General features: G+C 41.7%; 1 protein-coding gene across 1 annotated transcript in view; it reads left to right on the forward strand.

Annotated features, from left to right (window-relative positions):
* zranb3 (zinc finger, RAN-binding domain containing 3) overlaps positions 1–17,837 on the forward strand; it is a 146,182-nt gene that overhangs the window by 48,802 nt on the left and 79,543 nt on the right. The window contains exons 10-13 of the mRNA XM_079263659.1: positions 6,875–6,994; positions 7,682–7,861; positions 8,072–8,245; positions 10,125–10,560. Of these exons, the coding sequence (XP_079119785.1) occupies positions 6,875–6,994; positions 7,682–7,861; positions 8,072–8,245; positions 10,125–10,560 (910 nt within the window). The remainder of the gene's footprint in view (positions 1–6,874; positions 6,995–7,681; positions 7,862–8,071; positions 8,246–10,124; positions 10,561–17,837) is intronic.

A 17,837-nucleotide genomic window follows, 5' to 3' on the forward strand; every position in this document is an offset into this window, starting at 1 on the left:
CTACCTCCGCGGAAATACTCACAGTGCGACTTTATCACACTAGTGCTTACGTCTTCCACCAGGAATCTTGGCGTTGTGGTCGACAACTCGCTGAACTTCAGGGTCCGCGTTGCCTCAGTTGCCCGGTCTTGCCCGTTTGCTCTTTACAACATCAGAAGAGTCAGTCCTTTCCTGACAGAACACTCAACTCAGTTCTTGGTTCAAGCTCTGGTCGTTTCACAGATTGACTACTGCCGTTTCCTACCGGCAGGTCTGCCTGCGTGCTCCCTAAAACCTCTGCAGATGATTCTGGATGCCGCAGCACATCTGGTCTTCAACCAACCCAAAAGAGCCCAAGTCGCTAATCGCTCTTTGCCGGCTTCCATTCGCAGATTGCATCAAACTCAAAGCTTTGCTTCTGTCTTATAAAACAACAACTCAAATGGCTCCGTTCTACCTTCATCCAGAGCTACGCTCCATCTTCACAATTAAGTTCCACCAGTAAAAGACGCTCATGCTCTCACCACAAAATCAGTAGCTGGACTCTTCTTCTGTCGTTCACCGGTGGTGGAATGACCTGCAGAGTCGCCATCTACTTTTAATAACAAGCTAAAGACTGTTGAAGGAGCATTTTCACACTTGGCTTACCTCTTCTACTCATCAGAAGGAGTTGGAAAGATCTGTCTAGCTCTTTGGTGCAACTCATCACTGTATAAGCTGCGTGCAATTACACCCAAGATGATATTGTGTGATGTAATTCAATTCAATTCAACTTTATTTGTATAGCGCCACTTCACAACAATGTTGTCACAGAGCACTTTACATACACGAATCAACATACACATTATTTCAAGCCAATTCATACATATTCTATAATAGAAACCAACGGATTGCATCGAGTCATGACTTCGATCCAATCCTCCATTCTGAGCATGCACGCTGTGACAGTGGGAAGGAAAAAACTCCCCTTTAACAGGAAGAAAACCTCCGGCAGAACCCGGATCAGGGAGGGCATAATGTTCTCATAATTAAACAAAAAGACTATTGTAGGGAAGGGAAAGGAACAAAAATAAAAAAGCACTGCCTGACTACCACTTATTCATGTTGCCCCTCCGGTTTGATTGCTTCCTTGTGTTGTTCTCACTCTGATGTAATCACTTAAGGCTAAACAAATATATCAGATAAACACTGGTAAGTAACGCTGGTTGCCAAACACTGAGTAAAAGTTTAAAACATAGCAGATACCAATATCTACAGGGAGTTATACCTTACAGTTGGCTGAAAATGAAACAATGTATTGACTTGCGCTGCAATGTAACAACATTGTTGTTCCTGTATAAGTTTGTTTCATACATAAACAATGAAGATGTGGGGTGGCTGAGTCTGCAATATGAACGGTAAGCCTTCGTGTTAAATTTAATGTCAACGTTGCTCCGTCGATTAATGTTCTCTGTTTCTCAAAAGCATCTTGCTATCCTTTCTGTCTGCTTTTTTCTAAATTATTTCCTTTAAAATATCTTTAACCAAACATCGCTGAGAAATCCATGTTTTGCAGGGAAAAGCGGCCGAGTAGAAAGCCTGCCAGCCATAGCAACAGTAACCATGAGGGGCGGGGATTGGCGAAGGTTCAATTAAAAAAACAAAAACAAAAAAAGTTGGACATCAGCCTGTAGTTTAGTCTAATGAACACATCTTCATGTTTTAGTGGCTGAAGAGGGGAGAAATACACCGTAGGATACGTTTTCATCTCTTTATAAACTGAGTCTCCTGTGGTTTTTCAAGCAAATGACCTCCTACTGCGTCCAAACACATCCAGCATCTTTTAAAGATGGAGCGAGTGGTGGAAGTAAAACCTCCTGGTGAGTCTGAAGGTTGCTGTTGGTAACCAGGAGGCCAGGCCTTAACCTTTACCTCCTAATGAGTAGATTCAATTAAAGAAGTGCTTTTTATTTAATTTTTTTAGCTTTAATTTGAATCTTTTGACCGTCAATGCTCTAAAATCCCGTTTCCAACAAAAACGCATCCACCACAGTCCCGTTCTGTTTGCTGCTGCTTTTTTCTTCACTGTGAAGTGATTGCTTAACATAAACTCGATGTGGTTCATGCATGTGCAGGTACATCTACCACAGAATCTATCAGAATGAGTGGACATGGGGATTTTTGCCTGCTCTTTAATCATGAGAGGGGGACTGTGAGCGTTGGGGTGGATTATTGACACCTATTAAACTTCGAGCTGCCTGTAGCTAAAACCTAACGGAGCTAACCAGGTGCTAACAGAAGCTAATCAGCTAATGGAGTGAAGTCACGCTGTTAACCAACTAAATAACTTTGGTTGTTCTACATTCCTCCTTCTTGAAGCGGAATATCGTGTCCCTGTCAATCAAAAGGACACGCCCCTAATTATGCAGAATTTCGATATAAAATTGCTCAGTAACAGATGAGTTATTAAAAAATTCACTTCTCTGACAGTCGTGATGAAGGCAAACCTGACCTATTAAACATTAAATACTTTTTGTACCAGGCTGTGAAGTTAGTCTTTTTATCACGGGAGTCTTTGGGGTCTATTGCTCTGTTTTGGAGCCCCTAGTGGATGAGGGGGGAACTGCAGTTTTTTGCACTTTCGCTCAGCCTTTACTTTTAACTGTTGGATGTTGCTGCTTGGTTTAAACTACCTCCCTTGATGAGAATCAAAATTCTTTCCAACTGAGGCTGATTGGATCTGCTGTCGTGTTTATATGACACATTTTTATCCTGACATGATGTTCGATCGGATTAAAAGCGCCGTTTAAACGTAGCTACTGTTTCAGTAAGCAAGCAGACTAAGGATGCTCGTAAGTAGGACTTATGAAATAATTCGTTTGTAAAAAGCCTTCGTCTGGCCTCCTTCCTGGCCACTTCAGACCAGATAAATACAGAAGCTTTACTTTTATAGACGTTCTTACACTTCCTGCGTTTCAGTGCATGCATGAACCACATGAGTGTTAATGTGACATGAGATTCAGGGAAGACCTGAAAAATGGTGGCAGATAAACATGACTCCAGCGGATGTATGTTTGAGCATCTAGAGGTTAAAAAAAGTATGAATTACATGTGTAAAAGGTGTTAAAAACAGTGTTTCATCATGTAAATAGAAGCGATTGGAGAACATGTCGGCCGGAATCTGATCAAATTGATCGGACTTGTACATGTAGCTGCAGCAGGATTCACTTCAATCTGGTCAGAAAATGAAGTGGAATTGGTGTTCGGGGCTCTTTAATATGCGGCTGATGTTTTATATTTGCATTTAACATTTTTACATGTTCATACAGCTCCAGGGATTTCACTTTGCTTATTAAACGTAACCTGGAAATGCTAAATGTGAATTCATATTTCACTTCTTCCTGGAGGACCACGGCTAATTGGCTCCATGTTTTAGTCTCATGCTTTCATCCAAAGTCCTGCTGCGTTTGGTTAAATCCCAGACACGTTCATGATTAACTCTGACAGTGTAATGAGCTCTGAAGTTGCAAGTTAAACTTGTACCTACAGCAGATGTTAGCAGTCATGAATTATTGAATCATCTGCTTTTAACTGTGCAAATGTGATATTAAATAAGTCTAAAACTTCACGCGCTACCAAACAATGACATTCTAGAAGAAAACTCAAAGTAAACTTTTCTCCTACAGCTGATTGCATCTTTTTACATGCAAGTGGCTTTTTTCTGTTTGGCACCAGCAACCTGTGAAACAGTTCAAGTGTGTGTCTGCGTTTGTGCGTGTTACAGGGGTCGAGAAGTTGTCATCCGAATGTAACGTGGCAATATGACGTGTGATAACACGTTCCTCCTTGAGACGCATTTGCACTCACCAATTAAGAGATGAGCTAAAAAAAGGGAGGACAGGCAACGCAGTGTGATGAGAAGCTTGGCAGGAAGGAGCGACATGCCGTTCTCACCATTTCTTTGCTTCACATGTTTCCGTCTCACCTGGAGTTGAGTTTGCTGAAAAGATTTAAAATTCAGTCCTTATGTTCAAGTATCAGCTGGATTTGTGGAGGTTTTTATCAAATTACATTTTATTTATAAGATGCTTTTACAACAAAAAGTAGCACAAAATCTAACATGCTTCCACTCCACTCTTCCAGCACTTCAGCAGAATGTTAGTACAGTAATAATCATATGGATTGATGCTGCTGAGAAGAAACAATATCTCAGGGATCTGTTCATATGAAAAGCCAGCCAACTTAAGACCACAACCACCCAGATCAGGACAGGTAGAGGTCCTGCAGTGCAGCCATAGGGCTACGCTGCAGGACCCCCGCCATCCAGACAAAGGTGATCCCCACAGCAACAACAAATTGAGCAAACAGCCCAGTTAAAGTAGGCTTGTTCTCGCTATATATGCAACTCATAAACCTTCCCAACCAGCCTTTCGTCTGGCTTTACCGCGGATATGAAAGCTACAGAAACCACTTAAACGTACAGTTCCACCAGAGGAGGAAAACCATTTCAGCCATTCATCTCCTTACCATTATAAGTGCTTATGCACTCCATGAAGTATGGGATGACATGGTTTCATCAGTGTTTTTGATACATGGCGGTTACTGTTGTTGCAGTAGGTGTTGGGGTGCTTGGGCCCATTAATCTTTTAAATGCAATGTATGATTTAAATGTTAGATGGGAGTAATTCTTACAAAATGTCCCTTAAATAAAGAGTTAATAAAAACAGTGTACCAGGGTAAAACACAAAGCTACACTAGTAGGCAGTAGAGGTGTGACAATATGCTTTTGTCCCGATTCGATTTAAATTGTGATTCTCACAATTCTCTGATATTGCTGATTTTTGTAGATAAAAAACAAAAAAATGTACAAAACTTTCTTTTTTTTTGCGATTCATTTTTCTTTATTTCAATTAGTAAAAAACAACCTGGTAGGCAGACCATCATTCTGCTGCTATAATGCCCAAGAAGAGAAGTAAAAAGATTTTTAAAAAAACAAAACAATAAAAATGACAAAAATTTTAAAGTGCATTCATTTTATTTATTTAAAGTGGAACTATTATGTGCATTTCAGGCTAATTTATATTTATTTCTGAGCTCAGAAGGGCTGGGATTGATCAAGTTATTGCCACAAATAGCTTTATTTACTTCAGAACGACCCTCTCCGTAGACTGTCAGATCAGCTCCCGATGCACTACATCAGGAGCGCGCACCGCACCTGCTTTCGCCGTCATTGTAACGTCTCATAAACAGAAGGATTAGGCTCATATGAACTCAATAAAAAAACAAAATACAATGTCAACACATAGCATACAGCCCTACATGTTGGAACCTGAATCAGAGCCTGAAAACGAAGTGGAAAACAGCAACCCACAGCAACGAATGCAGCAGGATGTCTCTCTTTGGTAAACTCACCAGCCATCGTTGGAAATAACTTTATCCCACGTTTTCCACCCGCCTGATGTATTTGTACATGCCCTTGTTAACCAGTAGAAGGTAACCAATCACCGAACCTTATCCCCCGGGACGTCACAAGGATTTCCAAGTAGAAAAAACTCTCTAAAATGACTCGTTTTTCGTTGCCATGGAAACCGAACGGAGAGCGTGCTGGAACTCAAACTCAAACATGTGTTTAGGTGATAAAAAAAAACAGTGCCGTTCACATGTCTGATGAGGATTCAACACTGTAACACTGTAGAAAGCTCAGAAAACTCCAAATACCATCATAGCACCTCTTTAAACAAAAATCAATTTTTTTTTAACAAAAAACTATTTTAAATTGTGAAGAAAAAAAAATCCTGATTGACGATTTTTTGAGTTGATTCTCCCACCCCTGGTAGGCAGTATTCAATATGCCTGGGAGAGTATGGAATAAATAATGATGATGAAATGAATAAGCTAAAGGAAATAAAGCTTGTGATGTTTAATCCTCTCAATAATCAACAAACACATTTGACCGACCTTTTTATTTTCCCTGGAAAAGTCAAACAGGCCTCATGCAGTAGCTGCTACACTCGCATGTGGGAGCGGCGCAGTGCGAACTTGCCGTCCTGCCGTCCGCCACTGTGCTGCTCTGCAGGACCGATGGACCAAAACCAAGAGTGCCGTCAACATGGTGCATTAACAGCTCGGTGAATGCCAAGTTCAAGTTCAGTTTTAATGGATGTGCTGCCGCCGCCGTCTTTGTTTGCTTTAAACACTCACAAATATTCTGTTATTAGTAATGTTCCTTTTTCTATTGCACCTCCCTTGACCATTTTTCTGTCGTCCATTAACTCATTTCCTTCTAAAATATCCAGTTTAGGTCCAGATAATGAAATGCTTCTCTTTTATTGTGTGTCTGCAAATCTGTAGCTGCTTTTTAGAAGTGGACAACACGTCCCTTTCATCGTATGACCCTCAGTCTCATTTGCTCGGTGTAGACACTCGTATTACCACGTCTATTCTGGTTGTTCGCTTCATATTATCATGATCTCATTCAGCCGGTGGCGTGTCTGTAAAGAGGTCTTTATTTTCCCCTTCGTATTCCCTCTCCACGTTTCAAAACTTCTTACAGCTCTGTAACTCCTGCACTTCCATACAGTAAACGTAAACTCTGTCCTGTTTGGCACAGGACACCGCAACATCTTCCCTGCCCCCTCCAGCTTGTGGTTTTTAACTATTTCCTGCCATATTTTATCTGAGTTGTCATCGTTAAGGTTGTCTGTCAGTTTGCTGTCCACCGTTATGGCTTCTAGCGGTGGTCCTGTTGATTCTGCACCTCTATTTGGTTCATTTTTTTTTATGTAAAGCACTTTGCGTTGTGTTGTAAAATGTGACAAACAGCCCTATAAATTAAGTTTGACTGACTTTAGCATTGAGCAGCTACAGTGTTTTATGAGCGGAGAATAAAGACGTAGTGTTACCTCTGATCTGACAGGCCGGTTACATCCGAATTGACGGCAGTGTCCCATCAGCGGAAAGAATCCAGCTGGTCCACAAGTTCCAGAGCGATCCGGAAACCCGAGTGGCCGTACTGAGCATCCAAGCAGCTGGACAGGTACCATTAACTCAACTCACTTTTATTTTTCTGCCTTTATTGCAAAAACTCAAGAAAAAATATACAAAAATTAGGTAAATGTTGCTTAAAATAAGATAAATGATCTGCCAACAGAACAAGAAAATTTGGCTTGTCAAGACTTCCCAAAACAAGTAAAAATACTCTTAAAACAAGAGCCAAAAATAAGCGTGTGTGTACTCAATTTAAGATTTTTAATCTTACGTAGATTTCAGTTTTTGCAGTGTTGAATGAGAAGAAGAACACTTTGCAAAGATTCAGACAGGAAACGATGTTGTTAAGGTCACCGTGTGCTTATGGGATGTGACAGAACAAATAAACATGATGCGCTGCTTGGATACAACAATAAACTGACCTTAGCTGTAAAAATGAGTAAAAAGTCATTTGCATTATGGGTACAATTAAAATATGTCCTGATAAAAATGTTAAACATGTTGCACTTTGAATAATAAACATACAAAGTCACAGATATTAATTATTCTGAGTGGCGTGCAGCTGATATCATGAATTCCAGTGAAAAGAGGTGGGCGCTTACATGCTAATTAGCTTATAATAGTCTGTTATTAGAGAGGATTTCACCAAATTTAGATTTAATTAAATTGGCTGTTCAGGTTGAGTCTGAGCGAGGTGTGTTTTAGCTTTTTCCATGAGAGCGTGTGTCCTCTCCAGGGTTTGACCTTCACCGCTGCCAACCATGTGGTGTTTGCCGAGCTCTACTGGAACCCTGGACACATGAAGCAGGCTGAGGATCGCGCCCACCGCATCGGCCAGACGTCCTCTGTCAACGTGCACTACCTCATTGCCAAGGGCACCTTTGACACCGTCATGTGGTCCATGCTCAACAGGAAGGTACAGCGGGTGACATTTTGACAGCGTTACTGCCAGTAATTTATGCAAAGCTGCTTGACCATTCATAGATGTCACAGTTCATTTGAATGACGCATCACTGTGAGAAAACTGTCTCCAAAAAAGTTTTTTTTTTTGTTTTTTTTTGTTTTTTTTACTGCTTCTGTACTGATTTAACTGCTTCAGGAGAGCTGAATGTCACGTGTCCTTCAGGAAACCGTCACTGGCAGCACTCTGAACGGCAGGAAGGAGTACCTGAAGGCTTATGAGGGCGACAAGGACAGGTGGGAGTTTCTCAGCTTCGCCAACTCCTGGACACCAACTGAGATGGCGCTGCCGCTGGAAGGGAAGTCAGGAAGCATGAACGAAGACGTGTTTTTTACTCATGTGAGTCAGCAGGAGAAATGCCATGGGTCTTTTTATTCATTCCCTCTTGTTGTTCAATGGCACCAACTGATTATGTCAAAGTACTTTTATATGACATAATGGATTTAGCTGGAAAGCCAATCAGGAGCTCAATAACTCAGATTGGCAGACGAAAGGCTGAATTCGAAGGCCTAATATCCCCTCATATAATCTTATTCTAAGAGTTGCTCTGAAAGAATAGAAAATATTTATCTTTAGGTGCAATGGCCTGTTGAATGACCATAAAAGCATTTCCTCACGAATAATTCCAAGCTCTCAGCGATCTTCGGAGAAAATTAAAGATTTTTCAGCCAAGCAGAGCATCCAGTAGAGACAGAGACTTTCCTCCATTGTTGCTGCAAGTCCATGATGAGAATCTCCCATTCCACCCAAGCAGCAACCTTAGACGGTTCAAAGTGAAACTTATGCAGAAGTGCCAAAAACTGCAGTTCCCCCCTCATCCACTAGGGGCTCTAAAAGGGAGTCAATTGCCGCAGAGTCCCATGTTAAAAAGATTGACTAGAAAAGCACTCGGAGAGCGTAAACCTCCGCCAACGTGTTTGAAAAATTCCTGGATCCAAACGGATCACCACCAAAATTAAATCAGTTCTTCCTTTTCACATTTCCAACACTTCCCAAAAATATAATTAAAATCCATCCATAAATCTTTTAACTATCTTGAACACAAACTTGAACTGCAATTTTTGGCACTTCTGCAGAGGCTTCACTTTTAACTGGAGGTTGGCACTTGGTGGGACCAGAGAAACAACAAAAAACCGGATTGCGAGAACTGGTATTCAATATCTCTGGTTTAAAAGGTTAATCTTGAAATTTCTGCATAACTAGGGGCGTGTCCTTTTGATTGACACCAATAATCCCGCTGCAAGAAGACATAGTGCAACTGTAGTTTTAGCCGGGTAACAGCGAGACATAGCTTTAGCCTGTCTACCTCTGTTAGCCAGTTGTCTCCTTTTAGTTCAGGTCATAGACTGTATATAGAAACATGGACGGAGCCTCCATGACGTCACCCATAGGTTTCTGAAGAGCAGAATTGAATCTCGGTGGGCGGTTCCTACCATCGTCATCTTGGCAGAGGCATGCGCGTCGTCTCGCCTGGAATATACATATATGGGCAAAGAGGTGGAGCTGAGAGGGGAGCTGTGAGCGTCATGGTGGATGATTGACATCGAGCGAACTCCGAGCTTTCTGTAGCTAAGAGCTAACCAAGCTAACCTGGAGATAACAGGAGTTAACCAGCTAACGGAGGTAAGCGGGCTAAAGCTAAGTCACATTAACTCGCTAAAAACCGCGGTTGTTCTACGTTCTTCTGACTTGAAGCCAGATATCGGTACCTGTCAATCAAAAGGACACACTCATAAATATGTCAAACTTTGAGATTAAATTACTTTTAAACAGGCGAGTTAGACAAAAATTCACTCCCCCACAGTTGTCATGAAGCTAAACCTGACCTGTTAAACCTAAAATGGATTTTTGAACCAGGCTGTAAACATTTATTTCTGCCGGGAAGTTGGTCTTTTTAACATGGGAGTCTATGGGGATTTGCTCTGTTTTGCAGCCCCTAGTGGATGGAGGGGGACCTGCAGTTTTACACATTTTCGTATGGGCTTCACTTTTAACCGCCAGAGGTTGCCGCTTGGTTTGAACCTCAGCGAGTCGTCTTTGCCATGTTTACATGACTAAATACTGCCACGCGATTGGCTGATTAGATGTTTGTGTTTACAAACGGCCGAACATATGGAGCATCAGGTCGTTTTCATTATTCTGATTAATTCACATCAGCTGTTTCTTCCCTGACACATCCGTAGAGACAAAAACTAACCAAAAGTTTTATTTTTCTTAGTTTGAGAAAGAGAAGCAGCACGACATCCGTTTGTTCTTCTCTCCGAGTGCCAGCAAGGAGAAGAAGAGGAAGAGAACAGGTGATGAAGGAGCATCTCCCTCCATCTCCTGTGAGACGGCTGCTGAACATCTTGGCAGGAATGAAGAAGAGGAGGGTTCCTGCTCCCCGGCGTCTGCTGCACCGGACCAGGACTTCTCCCCTCAGCTGAAAAGGCTGCGGACGCCACAGGCCAGCCAGAGCCCCGGGTCTCGATTCAGGGGGAAGCAGAGGTCAACGTCAGGAAAGCTCAGCCCCGTTTCCATCTTCCCCCGGAAGCTGTCGCTGCCCGATTCCGTGCCGACGTGGAGCTGCGGGGCCTGCACGTACTCCAACAGCAGCCTGTTGCCATACTGCGAGATGTGCGAGCTCCCTCGCTCTTCCTCTGCTGTCAACCCAGGTAAGACTAATCAACTACTGCTTCCTCTTCTCTTAACTCCACAATCATCATTTCACTGATTGCAAACTGGATTTCATTAAAAAAAGAAGACAACGCCGCCACCATCTCTGGCTTTAAAATGAATCAGCTGCAGCTAAAACCCATTCACTGCTTTATTTTCCTTCCTGTCAATATCAGTGGTAGCAGTCTGTTGACATAATACTTTAGAACAGCATTACAGATTTCACCAGATGGAGACGCGAGATAGCAGAAGATGGAGGCAGGCTTGCCAGAGTCTGAAATAGCAGCGCTCGGAGAATATTGTCTGTCTCGCTCTTTTTCTGCAGATGACAAGGACACAGTATAATTCTCACCTGTCAGGCTGAGAGAGAGAGCAGGCGCCTACTGTTGCTGCAAACGTCTTGCACAAAGTTGGGGAAAAGTTGAGCTGGCTGCAGGTGATATCTCTTTGACAGCCTATGATTGTATCTCACAAAAAGAGAGTAGGAGAGGGAAGTCGTTATGACCTGGCAGATTGCAGGTGCTGTTTAAATGTCTGCGGCGCATCGAATCGGTAAAGAGGAAAGAAAAAGCCAACGCTGGTGTGTTTCTAAAGCAGTTTATCAGGTTTTTTGCAGGATGACATACAAACTTAACCCTGCGTTTATTTAGCGTTAAAGGGAAACCGTGCAGGATTTGTCGCAAAATGAAACTGTAGTTCTGCTTCCTATTTACCAGTGTATAACAACTGGTCTGGTTTAGTTTAATGGTTTTCAATCGTTCTGTTTCTTTGATATTATTGCAAACTATTCACTATTCAACTTTTATTTGTATAGTGCCACTTCACAACAACGTTGTCACAAGGAACTTTACATACACATCATTTAAAGCCAATTCATACATATCTTATATTAGAAACCAACTGATTGCATCGAATCATGACTTCGATACAATCCCCCATCCTGAGCAAGCACACGGCGACAGTGGGAAGGAAAAAACTTACCTTTAACAGGAAGAAAACCTCCAGCAGAACCCAGCTCAGGGAGGGCCGCCCAACTTAAATTTAGGAAGTCCCATTAGTTTTGGTCTGTAGCCGATTAGCTTCAACTCGCTGCATGTAGCGTGTACTAATCAGCAAAATAAAGACACAAGACGTTAGGGCCATGACGATATGCTTTTGTTTCGATTCGATTCCGACTTTTTGGGTGCCGATTCAATTTAAATTGCGATTCTAAAAATTCTTCAATTTTGATGATTTTTGTAGATTAAAAACAATTTTTTTTTTTTTTTTTTTTAAATTAAACTTCATTTTGGTAGTAATATGTCTTGATTTCAGTGAGGAGAAAACAACACAGTAGCCAGACCATCATTCTGCTGCTATAATGCCCAAGAAGACAAGTAAAAAGATCAATAAAACCAATAAAAATGACAAAAACTTTATATTTTTTTTTATTTTAAATTGGGAAACAAAAAATCCCGATTTTCGATTTTTCGATTCGATTTTCCCACCCCTACAAGACGTATCCTGCAACGTTCTGCAGCTCATCGGGAACTTATTGCCGTTGTTCTGAAATAAACACAGGCTGAAAGGAGTGAAAAAGTTTGTCACATCCACTACATTTGGTTCTACATACGACATAGGTTCTTCAACTACACTTGCACAACAAGCAAAGAGCTAACTTAGCAGTTTTATAGCACTGAGGCAAACAGTTTACATCCATACTATTCTTTCAACAGACTCCAAGCAGCAAATTCTTTACCAAGACGGACTCATGTCTTTCCTCTAAAGTGATCTCTTTCCCGCTTTCTCTCTCTGGCCTCCTCACACACCCTTTTCACCTCTTATTTCATTCTGTCATGACAAGAGGAAGATAAAGTCCTCTTCATGACAACTGTGATGGGAGAGAATTTTTTTGTAACTCACCTGATTAGAAGTCACTCGATCTTGGAATTTGGCTTATTTGGGGGTGTGTCCTTTTGATTGACAGATAGCTGCAAGAAGGCAGAATTCAACACGTTAGCCAGCAACAATGTGAGTTAGCATTAGCCTGCCTACCTTCGTTAGCTGGTTAGCACCTGTTAGCTCAGTTAGCTCTTAGCTACAAGCAGCTTGGAGTTTGACAGATGTTCATTATCCATCTTCACGCTCACAGCCCCCACTTTAAGCTCCACCTCTTTGCCCATTTTTGTGTCTTTCTGGGGATCGACAGGATGTGTTACGGTGCCAAGATGGCGATGGTAGGAACCGCCCAATGAGCTTCAATTCAGCTTTTCAGAAACCTACGGGCGACGTTGCAGTAGCAGAAGAGCTTGCTCCGAGTCAAACTGTGGTTTGTTAGCTGTGCAGTAGTTTCCACTTTGGAAATATGATTTGTTGACTTCATTGCAGCGATGGTCTTTCTCTGCTTTCATCAATTAAAAAAGAGGAGCGCTTGAAAATTAAAGAGGCATTGCACTTTTTAATTTTAATGAAACACACACAGACAAAGCTACGCACATACGTACAGGGATGGTGTTCATTGACAATTAATCACATTGTCAATCTGGTTCTGTGGCGTTCTTTATCCGACAACTCCTTCGCCAGCGACTGTTGTTTCTTTAGAGGTCATGTGGGATCCCGGTTGTCTTCATATTCATGTTTTGTTTTGTTCTCTGGCATTTTGTTTGGAAAATACACAGAGCCAGAGCACTTGATAAGGAGGGGAAGGCTGCGAGAGAAGAGAGGAGGCGGTTCACATGAACACACATGACCATGCAGCCATACTGGCTAATAAACACGGGGCTGAATGTTGGATGTAGGTATCATGCTACACTCCAGATGAAATTATTCTTCCTCACATCGATATTTTCTCCGTTCAACCCGGACACGATCAGTTTCTGCTAATTACCGAGTCAGGTGTTTTAATTCCTTTCACAAGGCATAAAAGAAAGATTACCACCAACTAATAATGTTTTTATATCCATGATGCTGTATTGTTCATGTTTATCTTAGTTTGTCCTCTGGTCGGTACTCCTGATGATCATCTGCTTTGTTTTTACAGCATAGAGTCATATAAAAGTCGAAAAATATCTAAAATTCTTAAAAAGTCTTAAAAATGCTCAAATTTTCGTTCAAGCTCTTAAATTTTATTTCGTCAAGTCTTTATTATTTTCACTTTCCTTCGGTCCCGGGAAACGTTGGTCTCGTAAAATACACTGAATAAAACGCTGCAATCAGGTGATTCTGTGTTGTCAGGCTGTCCGGGAGGGTTTAGATAGATGCCGGCATTTGATTAAACTGCAAATCCTGTAAACACGCAGGCAAGAAATGCCCCCATTTTCTGCCATTTTTCTTCTTTGATAACTAAGTAGATCAAAATAAAAGGTTCTGAATTTCTGGGAACATATAAATCTGTCTGGTAATGCGTCGTGTTGCACTAAAATTTAGTTCATAATGGTCTAAAAGGGTCTTTTAAAAGGTCTAAACTTCCTGACACCTCTAAGAACGCAGACGGAGGGTTCGGCATTCTGGTTTCTCTGTTGTTTCTGATTATTTTTATCCTTTTTCTTCTTTTCACTCTCTCCTTCTCTCCTCCATCCCCCTTCATTTAAATGCCTGCTTTTCCACGTTGGTCCAGCATTACCATCAATAACCGGCATAAAGAACAATAATCATTTATCAAGCTGAGCCTTAAATCCAATTAAACCCAGCTTCCTTTATATCCATTCAGCTCGTCTCGGCGCAGCATGGCAGCAGGAGCATCGTTCTGTTCTGCTGTCCTTGTCATAATCACAGACTTGAGGTGTACGACTTCTGCACGTGCTCCTCCAGATGGAAAGTAACAGGAACAAGTGTTTGTCTTTAGAGTCAGGGAGGAGAAACTGCTCTTTAACTATGGTATAATTAGCCTGTTGCATGTCAGTGTTTATGTCAATGATGCTTGAAAAAACTGAAGCGCGTACCCTCCTCTGCAGGAACATCAAAGCCACTGGACGGTTAGTTGCATCTGAACCTCACTAATTAACACAAACAGGGCAGCTACAACCCTTAAGCATGGTTAGTTTACAGCAGTTTCATTGCTTTTAATAATAAAATCTGTTATTGATGACTAAATTCTATATTCAGCAACAGGATCAGCGCTGAAGGTCAGTTTGCAGCTTGGACCACAAGAAGTAGGGCTGTCGCACTTAAACATGTTGCTCAAACAAAACTCCCCCCTCGTTTCATGCTCAGCTGCAGCAGATGCTTGATAACTATTCAGCAATCACACTTTCTCTTTTTTTTTGTCACAAGCGGCGCTCTGCATTCACAGCAGCAGGCTGTGTCAGCTTGCTAGACGAGGAATTTAACAACCTGCTAAATTTGTACATGACAGAGCGTGCTGATAAATAACAACTGTATTTATGGAGATATCGCTCGGCTTGGCACCGCAGTCCTCGCCTCATGTAAATGTAAGAAAATAATCAGGTGGAAGCCTGTATTATGACATGAGATATTATGTCCTTCAACAGGAACAATTTCTCACCGACAAGACGAACCTGAAATGTTTCCATGTGAAATAACTATCATGGCTTCGTGATTGGAGTGAAGGAAACTGTTTTGTAGCAGAAAACGATTCATGTAGCAGAAATAAAATAAAGCATTTTATTATTTAACGCGAGGTCGAGGTGTTCATTAAACCCATGGATGATACGTTAAACTTATTTATAACAAAAACACTGAAGGCTGCTGCCTGCTGGCTTGAAGGCCCGACTACTTCCAGTAGTGCACGGGTGTCCAGGTCTGGTCTTCGAGAGCCCCAATCCTGCAGGTTTTCAGTTCATCCTTCTTCCACCACGCCTGACTCGAATGAATAAGTTACTGTGCAGAATGTCATAGATGCTGGATCTATTTAGTCAGGTGTGTTGAAGCAGGGACACATTGAAAACCTGCAGGACCGACTTTGGACACGCCTGCATTGATGCAGTTTGTCATTTTCTGGGTTTTTCTCTCCAGAGAAACGTCTTTGCTTCATTAACTCTGCTAAAAAGGTTATGTTTCTGCTGGCGTTTATTATGGCTCCAGCTAGGGCTGGGCGATATATCGAGTATACTCGAGATATCGTTGCTAGTCCCCTGTGCAAATATAGAAAATGCCTATATTCGTCATATTTGAGTATCCTGTTGTCACGCAGGTGTTTTTAGCTGTGGGCGGGGTTTCCTCACTCCTCCTCGACTCTGCACCGCTTTGCACAGAGAGTTAAAGCACGCGCACCTCGTTACGTACATAACGTGAGCTACGTGCTACGTCATGAGAGGCAGCGTGTAGCCACTTTCTCGCTAAATCTGGCGACTTCTTGTGAAAAGCGACTAGCGACAAATCTAGCAACTTTTACTGGAGTTATTGGAGACTTTCCTGGTGTTTTGGCAACTGACTTTAATGCGCATATTGTAAAGTTATTGTCAGAAGGAGAGTCTCTCCCCGTCCTAAAGCACTCAGTCGCTCCGGCTGCAGCTGCAGCCAGTCAGAGGAGCAGAGAGGACACCAGCACGACTCCACCTACAGTCACAATGAACAGCCAAATCCGCCAATGATCCCGCTCTGGATTACAGAGTGGGACGTAAATTACAAAGTTTTTCACGTCACGCAAAAATAATTAATTCTGTTTGATTACATTCACAGCCTCTGTCACTTACTCACCTCATCCACTGTGTGTGACACAAGCATATTTATCTAGCTTGTCATGTCTCTAGAAAGTACAGAAAGCAGTGGGAATCAAATCCTGAATTAAAAACTGGCTGAAGCCGTTTATTGGAGACGATACGAGGACATTCTGCCTGTATTATAAGACTGATTTCTACGCTAAACTCTGCGATTAAAAAAAATACACAACAACTCAAAAACGTATCCATAAAGCAAAGCCTTATAATAGTTCATCATTTGAAAAGTCCCCCCTAGAGCACCTATTTTCATACGTTGCATTTATTACATCATGCAAAGTCACTTTATTTTGTTTTAAAATGACATGTTTCTGCCGCTGCTTTAGCTGTTCAATAAATACGGTTTTGATCAATTTGCTTCGTTACAATTTCTTCCTTTTGGCATAAATGTTTAAAATCAGCATATCTTAATGCAGTATGAACAATTATGTTTTAATATAAACACAAAATCATCTTACTGATGTGATTGGAAGAACCAAAGCATTCATTCAAGGCTAAGGTAAACATCGAGATATATATTGTATATCGTGACAGGCCATAAAAATATCGGGATATTACAAAAAGGTCATATCGCCCAGCCCTAGCTCCAGCAACTTTATGCAAAAACTACTGGTTGGATTTTCATGATTGTTGTTCTAAGAATTGGTCCTGGTCTAACTTTAACTCCATCAAATGTTGGGAGTGATCCGGATCCCCGACTGGATGCAGGAATGTTGTGAAGGATTCTTCCTCATGGAGAGGAAACATTTTCTGGATATCTGTGTATAAGTCCACATTAATAGTGAGAAAATCCAGAAAAAGTTCACAACAGGTTTTCCAAGATATCAAAGATAGATGTGGATCCCGGCAACGTTCTGGAAATTACAATCCAGAACAGGAACAACGTTCTGGATATTAGCGTCCAGAACAGGAACAACGTTCTGGATTCTACCATCCAGTACAGGAACAACGTTCTGGATACTACTATCCAGAACAGGAACAACGTTCTGGATACTACCGTCAAGAACAAGAACAACGTTCTGGATATTAGCGTCCAGAACAGGAACAACGTTCTGGATACTACCGTCAAGAACAGGAACAACGTTCTGGATATTAGCATCCAGAACAGGAACAACGTTCTGGATTCTACCATCCAGTACAGGAACAACGTTCTGGATACTACTATCCAGAACAGGAACAACGTTCTGGATACTACCGTCAAGAACAAGAACAACGTTCTGGATATTAGCGTCCAGAACAGGAACAACGTTCTGGATACTACCGTCAAGAACAGGAACAACGTTCTGGATATTAGCATCCAGAACAGGAACAACGTTCTGGATTCTACCATCCAGAACAAGAACAACATTCTGGATTCTACCATCCAGAACAGGAACAACGTTCTGGATACTACCGTCAAGAACAGGAACAACGTTGTGGATTCTACCATACAGAACTAGAGCAACGTTGTGGATTCTACCATACAGAACTAGAGCAACGTTCTGGATTCTACCATCCAGAACTAGAGCAACGTTCTGGATTCTACCATCCAGAACAAGAACAACGTTCTGGATTCTACCATCCAGAACAAGAACAACGTTCTGGATTCTACCATCCAGAACAGGAACAACGTTCTGGAT

The sequence above is a fragment of the Telmatherina bonti genome (genome assembly GCF_933228915.1).
Source record: "Telmatherina bonti genome assembly, chromosome: 24".
Taxonomy (NCBI): Eukaryota; Metazoa; Chordata; class Actinopteri; order Atheriniformes; family Telmatherinidae; genus Telmatherina; species Telmatherina bonti.